We start from the raw sequence: 12,541 nt of genomic DNA, 5'->3' as shown, positions 1-12,541 counted from the left end.
AAAAGTTAAAATCAGGATAGGAAAATGCTCACCATATAATTAAAGCAGAAAAATATTGTCAGGTTGGCCCATGGCCAGTCATTAAAATTAAATATTGAAAATCTAACTATAATAAAAAATAATTTAAATCTCATCAAATTCTTCATCCAAACTTTTTTTTTTTAGAGAAGGGGAAAGAAAGGTATCAACCCATACTGAAGGTAAATGCTTGCACTTAATCTTTTAAGGTTTATGACTATACTTTGTTAAGGTCCTAACATACGCTTGTATAATCATAAACACTAAAAATGGTCAAATAATTTAATTGTAAGATTTTACGTTGTCAATCGTTACTAGTTCGAAGAACAGCTCTTAATGATACAAAGTAGGCTCTTAAATGATCAGTTCTTCGAGGGCAAGGCACCATGTCATTTCACATTTCTACTAGAGGCCCAATGCATGAAATTCGTGCATGGGTAGGGTTGCTAGGCCTGGCCAGCAATCAGGGCCAATCTGTGGGGCAGATCCTGCATTGAGCATCTGCTCCCTGGTGGTCAGTACATATCATAGCAACCCGTCGTTCTTCCGGTCGTTCTGCTGTTCCGTCAATTTGCTTATTAGGCTTTTATTATATAGGATGCCTATATCTAGAACAGTGTCCAGTATACAGCTAAACAGCCTCAAGTCCTACAAAAAAGCTATTAAATTCCATTAGTATTATTTTTACTTAAAAATACTTTCTGATTATAGCTTTAAAATAAATTTTGGAGATGAAGTTATTCAAATAAATTTATTTGAGGTGACTATATAGCACCCTTCAGAGATAGTGTGTAAATACTTTTAGACTTCAGTGAGGGAAGAAATGCTATATCCAACTCCTGCATAACACTTAGCATCAGAAAGCATTCAAGATGCTCTCACCTCTTGGATTTGCATCCATATCTCCAGATGTTAGGCCAATCAGGTTTGGGCGCTGTGTCTGTGTTCTTGAAAAGAACTGTCTGTACTGAGATCTACCAGAACTGGTAATACTAGGAGCTTCTGGATTATAACCATCTGGTTCATATGTATCTAAGGAAAAATAAAACAACAAAACACACAAATCAGAGAGCATTTAAATAATCTCCCATTACTATAAAATAACTGCCAAAAATAAATTTTCTTCAATGACTATGTCAATCCATATATATTTCTCTTTGAGTTACAGTATATAGACACACCTATTAGAAGGGAAAGAAATAAAAGTGCTTTGCCACAAAAGTGCTTCATCACAAAACAGACACATAAATCTGTTCTTTTACAAAATTTTTGAAAAAATGTTTTTATTGATTTTGAGAGAGAGGAAGGGAAGGGGATAGTGAGATAGAAACATTGGAGAAACATCAACAATCAGCTGCCTCTTGCACACCCCCTACTGGGGACTGAGCCCGCAACCCGGGCATGTGACCTGACCAAGAATTGAACCAGTGAGCCACACCAACTGGGCTCATTCTTAATTACTGATATATTTCCAGATTCATTTAACTAGTCATTTTTATGCTATATATTAGCCACCTTATTCAAACTTCAATACTATTTTTAAGAGAAATTTTCACATACATGGAACACCATATATAAAAGACTATATGAGTTTCCTCTGTTACTATGTCTCACCAATTTCTAGGTACTCTTTTAATTAACAAGGGGAAAAAACAGATTAATTAGGTTATTTGCACTTTAAACTAGAGAGAGATAATAGCTGGCTTCATACATAATGCAAATTTCAAATGTTTTATTTTAAAAAGCTAATAAATAAGATAAATTTTATATTTATCAATGTAAACATTATCTTACTACCACCCACCCCATCAATGACACTTTTATCATGTCCCTTTCATTTTCTCTACAACTAAAATATTAATTTTTTAAATTCTTATGCTAAATAACTATTTTGTTGGTGTTAATATTAAATATGTTGGTCTCCAAATGATATATATCCTCTTCATCCTACATAAAATGAAAGGACTGAGTGAAGATGGTGATTTTTACAATTGTGATTTAGAAGTCCTTGTGTCTTTTTTTTATTTTCCTTAACGAAAATATTCTTTATGTCATTCATATTAAATTTCAGCTACAAGATCTTTATTATTGACCAATCAGTTCTATGATTCAGAGCGTAAGATCATCAAATTAAGATAAAAGTAGTTTTCAGTGCCCTGGCTGGTTTGGCTCAGTGGATAGAGTGTCAGCCTATGTACTGAAGGGTCCCGGGTTCAATTCCCAGTGAGGGCACATGCCTGGGTTGCGGGCTCGATCCCCAGTAGGGGGTGTGCAGGAGGCAGCCGATCCATGATTCTCTCTCATCATTGATGTTTCTCTCTCTCTCCCTCTCTGAAATCAATAAAAGTGTTTTTTTAAAAAGAAAAGAAACTTAAAAAAAAAGTTTTCAGTTACCACTTAGTTCTCTTAACAGAACATTTACAGGTAAGGCTGCATAAAGTTTTAAAGAAGGTACATAATCAAATGACCTTGTTCTATAATTCCTGGGAATACACAAAACTCAAGAAACTTAAGAGTCCTTTAGTTAATTATAATGAACTAAATAAAGACAAGGTGAGAAATTAAAAACTTCATGAGACACCCACAAAGCATTCCATAGGTCTTCAAAATATACATGAAACAGGAGAAAGGTTTTCAAAAAATCACTACATTATACAGCAAGTCCATACAACAAGGGGGAGGGGAGAGAAACAGGTTTGTCCACAATCAGCAAGAAACCAAATGTTTTTGTTTTGTTTAAAGAAAAATTAACCTAGTTTTCCTTGTAATGTATAACTGACTAGAAAACATACAAATATATATTCTCTTCCTATCTATCAGATTACAAACTAGTTTAAGGAACAAGCATGACTTTTGTTACCGAAGCAATGAAAGTAAATACAGAAGACACCAGAGATGATAGACACACAGGAGGCCTAATCATCTAGCAGCCACTAGGGACAAACCAAAGAACAGAAAACAACAACAACAAAAAAAAAACAACACAAAACTACCTAAAAGCTTTAATGGGAATTTGTGACAGCAGATCAGATGCCAGGTCATCTCACAGGCTGGCCAGCTTATGGTACAAAAGAGCAGAGAGGTGGATGGCCATCTGTAGCAAAGCTTACCTGGGACCAGAGGGGTGGGGCTGGAGACTGAGGTATGGTACCCAATGGAGGATCCCATGAGGTTTCGAGGTGGCACCAAACGAGCTGCCAACAGAGGAGGCGGTGTCCCCAACTGAAGTCGCTCAGATGCAGCAGCACCATGTTCACGAGAGTACATGGGCTGTCCTATAGAGGAAAGAATAGGAGGGCAACTGGATTCGAGTCACAAGCTTCTCTTAGGTAATGATGTACTTCCTGAGACTCAAGCCAAGAACAGAGAAATACACCAATAGGAATAGTATTCGAGAAAGAGGTTACTGAGATTCTTTCTAACTCAAGAAACAGACATGCAAACTGGTTAGGATGCACTGAGGTATAAAGAAAGGATAAGAATTAGGTAGTATAACTGCATAATCTTCATCTTTTATAAGCTTAAGTAGAATAACTATATGCTAATTTTACCCAAAACTGATCAAGCATATCAAGTTATTAGACAAAGAAACCCTGAGCTATTACGCACATAGAGTTTTGTATCCAATGAGACATGTGGTTATAAAGGCTGTCACATTCATTAAAAAACAAAAACAAATACACTCCTCCTCAAACTCACATAATTTCAGGTTGGCACAAAATATACTCCCATATCATGGAGCAGGAAAAAACCCCACAATAATAAAAGAACTTAAAAATATGTAAAAAAGAAACACACCACCACAAGCATAACCTCGCAGAGAATAAGAAATGTTCAAAAGAAAAAATTAAGACAGTGCAAATTTGTTATCCCATGAGCAGGTGGATAACAAATACAGAGTAAGGAAAAAAAAGGACAAATCCCCAGATAAACAGGCAAGCCACTACATATGAAATTATCTCAATATTAAGAACCACTTTATGGCCCTAACCGGTTTGGCTAAGTGGATAGAGCGTCGGCCTGCGGACTGAAAGGTCCCAGGTTCGATTCTGTCAAGGGCATGTACCTTGGTTGCGGGCACATCCCCAGTAGGAGGTGTGCAGGAGGCAACTAATCAATGTTTGTCTCTCATCGATGTTTCTAACCCTCTATCCCTCTCTGTAATAAATCAATAAAATATATTTTTTTTAAAAAGAACGATTTTATGAAAGAAGCACATTTAGAATTTATATATATATATGTGTGTGTGTGTGTATATATATATATATATATATATATATATATATATGCGCGCAAGAATGTCAGACACAATGAAGCCAAATTTTGTAGAACAAGATGAAAAAAGACAAGGTATCGAGGAACAAAACCTTCCTTTGGTTGGTCTTTTAATAGTATCTTTTTCACAGACTACCACATATAAGACCTATTTCTAAGACTTAGTAATCTATATCTAAAGTCAGGCATTCACTATGTGACATAAGACAAAGTGAATTTAGAATCCTTTAAAACATCTGATGAAATGACCTTAAAACTTGTAAAATTCCAAAAGATTTTTAATAAACCTTAATAGGACAAGCCACAAAGCAACCACTTGATTTCATAGTAAATGCAGAAGGGAAATGGATGTGCTAAACTTTATTACCTTCTCTTCCCATATATGGAACAAAGGAGGAAGTGACACAGATACTGTATAGCTGACTACACACTGTGTGCTCAGCCCCAATCCCTTCAAAATTTACATTAGAAATGGATCAGCTAGAAGGGATCAATGGGGAAAAAGTGGGGACATACGCAATACTTTCAACAATAAATTTTTTTAAAAAAAAGGGTTGATCTATTACATTGCAAAAACAATTCAACATATCCTAAATGATCTAAAAATAGTTGAGAAGAACCTACTGCAGACAATTTCTTGAAGAATGAAGTAGTGTGCTAAAGAGAAAAAAAGAAGAAGAGTAAAAAAGAAGTACAAATCTCAGTCATGTGATTAGTTTAGATTTATGACACAGCGTTCAATGTAACAAGCAGTTTTAATTAGTAACTACCTCAAAGTAAATTGGAAACTAAAAGGCTAGTTTGCAGGATGTCTTTTTTTTTTTTTTAAATGACAAGGAACATGTGTTCAAACACTTCAGAAAGACAGATGTTTATTCAGATGAAACCTAATTTTCTTCAACACATTTTGAAGTCTCTAACTACTATTTCAAAAATAAACAGTTTTTTTGCCGAAACCGGTTTGGCTCAGTGGATAGAGCGTCGGCCTGTGGACTCAAGGGTCCCAGGTTCGATTCCGGTCAAGGGCATGTACCTTGGTTGCAGGCACATCCCCAGTAGGGGGTGTGCAAGAGGCAGCTGATCGATGTTTCTCTCTCATCAATGTTTCTAACTCTCTATCCCTCTCTCTTCCTCTCTGTAAAAAATCAATAAAATATATTTAAAAACAAAACAAAACAAACAAACAAACAAACAAACAAACAAAAATAAATAAATAAACAGTTCTTTTAATAAAAGGCTGATTCTAGGTCCGAGCAGACAATTTATAAGATGAGCCTGGTGGTGCACCTTGGTTTACCTTATCCTTACAGAAGCAAGATGGCTATCAAACACTAGCAGGTCAAAACCAAAACAACCTGCATGAGCCACTGGTTAAAGATGAAATTTGGACATTGAAAAGGGCTGTAAGGGAGTGAAATGTAGCAAATGCTAAAAATCCATGAGTTCATTATGATATTTAAAAAAATACAGTGGTCCCCTTTGGAAGATACTAGGAAACCAATTCATTATTCTAAAACTGGTAAATGAAATTAAACAAGCATTTATCCCATCTTTCCTGTAAAAATTACATTTCAGGTTAATAAAATAGCTAACACTGCCGAGTTTTACTTTGTAGAATGCTAGCCAATAAATGTATAAGAAATTATATAATTACTAGAGGCCCGGTGCATGAAATTCGTGCACGGGGAGGGGGGGGTCTCTCAGCCCAGCCTGCACCCTCTCTAATCTGGGATCCCTCTCACAATCCAGGACCGTTGGCTCCCAACTGCTCACCTGCCTGCCTTCCTGATTGCCCCTAACCGCTTCTGCCTGCCATCCTGATCACCCCCTAACCACTCCCCTGCCAGCCTGATTGATGCCTACTGCTCCCCTGCCAGCCTGATTGCCCCTAACTGTCCTCCCCTGCAGGCCTGGTCACCCCTAACTGCCCTCCCTGCAGGCCTGGTCACCCCTAACTGCTCTCCCTGCAGGCCTGGTCACCCCTAACTGCCCTCCCCTGCAGACCTGGTCCCCCCCAACTGCTCTCCCCTGCAGGCATGGGACCCCCCCCCAACTGCCCTTCCCTTCAGGCCCAGTTACCCCCAACTTCCCTCCTCTGCCGGCCTGATCACCCCTAACTGCCCTCCCCTGCAGACTTAATCACCCCCAACTGCCCTCCCTTGCAGTCCTGGTCCCTCCCAACTGCCCTCCCCTGCTGGTCTGATCCCTCCCTCCCAACTGCCCTTTCCTGCTGGCCATCTTGTGGTGGCCATCTTTGACCACATGGGGGTGGTCATCTTGTGTGTTGGAGTGATGGTCAATTTGCATATTACCACTTTATTATATAGGCTATTATATAGGAGAATATGACACTTTTATAACCCCTAAAGAAACAACAGATCTAGGCAATAATCACAATGGCCGCCAAAACCATGAGCAACTGTTAAAATGGATGCGTCAGGATGAAAACACCTATTCACACTGATGAATATCTATAACACAGAAAGGAGACAACTTGGTATTATGAATATAATGATGTACTGCAGTAGGAAATATAACCCCATCAATAAAATATTCATGCCCCAAAAAGAAAAAGCCAAACCTAATTAAGTCTCTAGATCTAACCTCCAAGTTTCAAGAAATACAGGGGATAAAGGAATGTTTTAAATGACACCAGGAGATGCACTGGGCCAAGTCCAGATGTAAAACAAACTTCTGCAGGACAAATGATTTGTTTCTTCAACAAATAAATATCAAGGGGGTGGGTGGGGAAGACTGGGAAATTTGTTACAGTTCTAAGGACTTAAGAAACATATCACCTATATATAATGTATAACCTTGTTTGAATCCAACTTCAAATTCATCAGCTGTAAAAGGACATTTTGATACAACTAAGAAGTATGAACACTGACTGGCATGTTTGACAAAGGATAACTGTTACAAACTTTTTAGGGAGTGTGATAAAGTATTGTGATTGTGTGTGTTTAATCCTTATCTTTTAGAGAAAATTAAGTTTTTACAGATGAAATGTTATGTTTGGGGCTTGCTCCATAAAATCAAGTCAGGGGTGAATTATAGATGAAGCAAGATTAAACATATGTTGATAAACACTGAAGCTGGTAAATGAGGACATGAAGACTACTATATAATATTTGTTCTCTTATGCATAATTAAAATTTTTCCATAATAAGTTTTTAGCCCTGACCGGTTTGGTTCAGTGGATAGAGCGTCAGCCTGCAGACTGAAGGGTCCCAGGTTCGATTCCAGCCAAGGGCATGTACCTTGGTTGCGGGCACATCCCCAGAAGGGGCTGTGCAGGAGGCAGCTGATCGATGTTTCTCTCTCATCGATGTTTCTAACTTTCTATCCCTCTCCCTTCCTCTCTGTAAAAAATCAATAAAATATACTTTTTTTAAAAAGTTTTTAAAAAATCAAATAGGTTACAATAATGGTGAAGATGAGTCATTCACAATTTATATGCATTCAATTTAGTTTTAATCGGTGCAGAGTATGATTGGATAATTTCAAACTTCAAACATGCCAAGTTCACCTATCTTAAATTGTTTATATCTTACATGCCTGATAGCAACATTTTCACATTATTATTAACTTTACTGAGTTGATAGTCTTTATTCAAATTCAAATTTTAGCTATTTTTTGTAATTTTCCCGATTTTCTCCTTTGGAGTAGTCACAGGGGGAAAAAATCCCAAGATAAGTTTTAAAAATATATTTTTTTTTCATTGATTTAAGAAAGGAAGGAGAGGGAGAGATAGAAACATCAATGATGAGAGAGAATCACTGATTGTCTGCCTCCTGCACGCCCCCTACTGGGGATTGAGACTGCAACCAGGGTATGTGCCCTGACCGGAAATCAAACTGTAACCTCCTGGTTCATAGGTCAAAGCTCAACCACTGAGCCACTGTAGCTGGGCCCAAGATAAATTTCAAACTAAAGCCTAATTAGAAAAAATATAAAGCTATACCTTCCAATAACTGGCCATATTTATCATGTGTCTTCTCTATTAGCAAATCCGCAGTTCCTGGCACACCTTCTGAAGCTCCAGGGCTTACACCATGTTTGGTGAGTAGGAGCTCAATAAAGAGTCATTTAAAGAGATGAAAGCTTATTTATTAAAAGTATCCCAATGACAATTATTGCTTTGGATGAGTATCTCTATGTTGAAATGGGCAAAGTGACAACTAATGCAACACAAATCCAAGTAAGACACAAGGGGAGAAAAACTCTAGACCAGTGATGGGCAACCTTTTGAGCTTGGTGTGTCAAACTTCACCAAAAAACTGAGCATAACTCGGGTAGTGTGTCACTTTGAGGAAAAAACATTATTTCGTGATATTTATAGTTTAAATAACATAAATGTATAATTGTTATATATAATTGTATTTAATAAACCTCAGTGGCCGCGTGTCATCAGAAATGGCTACGCGTGTCATAGGTTCGCCATCACTGCTCTAGACAATACACAATGATTCTGGTGGAGACTGCACCACCATCAAAATCCATGATTCTGCACAGAGAAATAAGATACCATCCACAGAATTAAAGGAGAAATCTTGAGTTTAGGAATATAGTGTTTGAATAATTTTACATTGTTGATAATAGGAAATATATTTTCAGAAAGATAAAGATATTCTATGTAAATTCATTTGAAGATGGACAATTGCCTTTAGCTTAAGAACCAGTCTCTGGAATCCAGGATGTTATATTCTATACGAGAGGCCCGGTGAATGGATTCGTGCACTGGTGGGGCCCCTCGGCCTGGCCTGCAGGGACTGGGCCAAAACCGGATCTTCAACATCCCCTGAGGGGTCCCAGATTGCAAGAGGGTGGTTCTCGGGTGACGCACTCCAGAATCTGACTCCCACTTCAATGGTTCCGGGTGCGTCACCTGAGAACCATAGCTGCCAAGTTACTGCAGCTCAGCAGCTCCTACGTTGAGAGTCTGCCTTTTGGTGGTCAGTGCATGTCATAGCTACCAGCCAGTCGCTATGTCTTTTATATATATAGACTAGAGGCCCAGTGCACGAAATTCGTGCACTTTGGGGGGTCCCTCAGCCCGGCCTGCACCCTCCCAGTCCGGGAGCTCTTGGAGGATGTCCGACTGATGGCTTAGGCCCACTCTGCTCTAAGCCGTCAGTTGGACATCCTTAGCGCTGCCACAGAAGTGGGAGAGGCTCCCGCCACCACTGCTGTGCTCGCCAGCCATGAGCCCGGCTTCTAGCTGCGTGGCGCTCCACCTGAGGGAGCACACTGACCATCAGGGGGCAGCTCCTGCATTGAGTGTCTGCCCCCTGGTGGTCAGTGTGCGTCACAGCAATTGGTCATTCTGCCATTCAATCGATTTGCATATTAGCCTTTTATTATATAGATAGAAGGATAGAGGCCCAGTGCATGAATTCATGCACGGGTGGGGTCCCTCGGGGTGGCCTGTGGGGATAAGACCAAAACCCATAGTCCAACACCACCTGCAGCTCCTACCTGCCGCTCCCGCTCATCCCAGCCCCACTGTGTCTGCCACAGGCTCACACCCAATCAGTCCTGATCGGGAGAGGTTTGTGCCGCCACAATGCTCGCCAGCTGTGAGCCCTGCATCTGGCGCCCTCCCAAGTGGAGTGGCCTGTGGGATCGGGCCGAAACCGGCTCTCCGACATCCCCCAAGAGGTTCTGGATTGTGAGAGGGCACAGGCCAGGCTGAGGGACCCCACTGGTGCACAATCAGGGCCGGGGAGGGCTCCAGGGTGTGTCCAGCCCATCTTGCTCAGTCTTGATCTGCCGGACCCCAGCAGCAAGCTAACCTACTGGTCGGAGCATCTGACCCCTGGTGGTCAGTGCACGTATTAGCGACTGGCTGACAGGTCAACTGTCTGCCCCCCTGGTGGTCAGTGCACGTTATAGCGACTGGTCGACCAGTCAACTGTCTGCCCCCTGGTGGCCAGTGCATGTCACAGCGAGTAGTTGAGTAGCCTTAGCATATCATTAGCATATTACACTTTGATTGGTTGAACAGTTACCGGGTGACTGGACATTTAGCATATTAAGCTTTTATTATATAGGATAGATAACTTTTCCACACACCTAGTACAAGGAGCTTAGTTAGCAGTTATAAAAAACTAAAGGCCCGATGCATGAAATTCGTGCACTTAAATGCATCCACGGTCCCTCACTCGCTTTATTTAATGTGAGGAGAGGAAAGTGCCCGCCACCGATCAAAGCCGGGCCGGGGAAGCAATTCTATTTGGCCTCAACGCAGTGAGAAAGGTAGTAACTTCAAACCCGTGGTCAGTTCCATTCAATCTAGGAGACTTGCCCCATGGCATCTGCATTGCATTCCAAGCAGAGAGCTCCCGCGCAGGCTTGTGAAAGATCCCCTGGCCCAGGAGATACTTAGTACATAGGCAGCGTCCCCTATGCCAGTTCCTGACCCCTTTGAGCCATTCTCCCAAAGCAGGTCAGCATCGCAAAAGCAGGTAGCGGGAGGCCCGGGGGCCTTCCTTCCCCCAGCTGCCGGCACTGGCTTCCCTCTGGCACCCGGGACCTGGGCTTCCCTCGCAGCCCCAACTTCATCCGGAAGGACATCTGGTCTAATTAGCATATTATGCTTTTATTATTATAGATTCTACTCTGTCTTCTTCAAAGAAGAAAAAAAGAAACAGACCAAATTTAGGATAGTAAAGAATTAATTTAAAAGTGATCCTGTGAAAACCAAAATAATAGATACTAAGTTGATGACTTCAAATTTGGGTAAAATGTTTAAATACTTCACAGGATATAGTTGATTTTTTAAAATATGTTTTTAAAATATGTTTTTATCGATTTTTAGAGAGGGGGGAGGGAGTGGGAGAAAAAACATCCATAGGCTGCCTCCTGCAGGCTTCCTACTGGGGATCAAGCCCACAACCAGGGCATGAGCCCTGACCTAGAACTGAACCGATGACCTTTCAGTGCATGGGACGATGCTCAGCAAACTGAACCATACTGGCCAGAACAATAGTTGATTTTAATAGGTGTATGAATTGCTGTCTTTCCAGACAATTCCAATAATATAGCATTTCTCATTATTTAAGTCCTTTTCAGAGTATCTGACATTTTACAAAAACAAAATTACAAAGGTTTTTTTCTAAGGTGGAACCATCTGACATTAACATATCCTACCTCGTTTTACAGTGGGTTAATTTATTTCCTTTTAACACTCATTTTCCTCTTCCAAAACAACTGATAATTATAGACTAGATGAAGGTTCCATTTTTAGCAGAATTAGTGCCTTTGTCACTTGTGTTTCTGAATCATTTTGTTCGTTCAGTTTTAATACACTGTAATTGGTTTTGAGTTTTGTTGTTTTTACATATTTCTTTCCATTATATTTTTTGCTTCCTAAGAGAAAAATCATTTCTTTTTTTTTTAAATATGTATTTCTATTGATTTCAGAGAGGAAGGGAGAGGGAGAGAGAGATAGAAACATCAATGATGAGCGAGAACCATTTATTGGCTACCTCCTGTACACCCCACACTGGGGATCAAGCCCACAACCCAGGCATCCCTGACCGGAATCGAACCTTATCCTCCTGGTTCATAGGTCAATGCTCAACCACTGAGCCACACTGACCAGGCAAATCATTTCTTATTAATCAGTATATTCTCAGTACGTAGCTAGCATTGAGCATAGTCCTATTTTTACCTCAAAAAAATCCAGATTTTATTTTTCTGTTTACTTTGGGTCCCTACTGACATAATTTTCACAACTAAATACTGTCTGTTATGCTGTTTTTCATTTATACTATTTTCTGTGCTGTGACTTTTCATGGTAATTTTAATAATAAAATATCCATAATTTAAACTTTCTCAATTTGTTAAGCTTTGAGCATAGTTCAAGATCTTTATTACAATGCAAACATACATATACCTTTTTACTACATTTGAACTGAAGCAAACTCTAATTTTTTGAAATTATTGATCACAGTATTTATAAAAATAAGCTTGAATTAATTCACAAAGGCTATTTTATTAAAAGACAAAAATAATTTTTAAATCAACTGAATAGAAAGATATTTAAAAAGTATGACTGAAAAAAAATATTACACTAAAAAAAAATTTTTTTTGTTAATCCTCACCTGAGGATATTTTTTCCATTGCTTTTCAGAGTGAAAGGGAGGGAGGGAGAGAGGGAGAAAGAAAGAGAGAGAGAAACATTGATGTAAGAGACAGATCAACTGGTTGCTTCCCATACACAAAATTAAAATCCAGCTATATA

The 12,541-nt window shown here is 39.6% G+C and overlaps 1 protein-coding gene across 4 annotated transcripts in view; it reads right to left on the bottom strand.

Moving 5' to 3' along the window:
- RBM27 (RNA binding motif protein 27) overlaps positions 1–12,541 on the bottom strand; it is a 71,019-nt gene that overhangs the window by 35,463 nt on the left and 23,015 nt on the right. For 2 of the 4 annotated variants that reach the window (XM_079772526.1, XM_079772527.1), the window contains exons 9-10: positions 3,129–3,293; positions 901–1,050 (exon numbers count right to left, since the gene is read on the bottom strand). In XM_079772526.1, coding sequence (XP_079628652.1) covers positions 901–1,050; positions 3,129–3,293 — 315 coding nt within the window. The remainder of the gene's footprint in view (positions 1–900; positions 1,051–3,128; positions 3,294–12,541) is intronic. The other 2 variants (XM_079772528.1, XM_079772529.1) reach the window with 1 other exon arrangement.

The sequence above is a fragment of the Cnephaeus nilssonii genome (assembly GCF_951640355.1).
Source record: "Cnephaeus nilssonii genome assembly, chromosome: 5".
Lineage (NCBI taxonomy): Eukaryota > Metazoa > Chordata > Mammalia > Chiroptera > Vespertilionidae > Cnephaeus > Cnephaeus nilssonii.
This window is presented reverse-complemented; position numbering and strand designations above follow the sequence as displayed.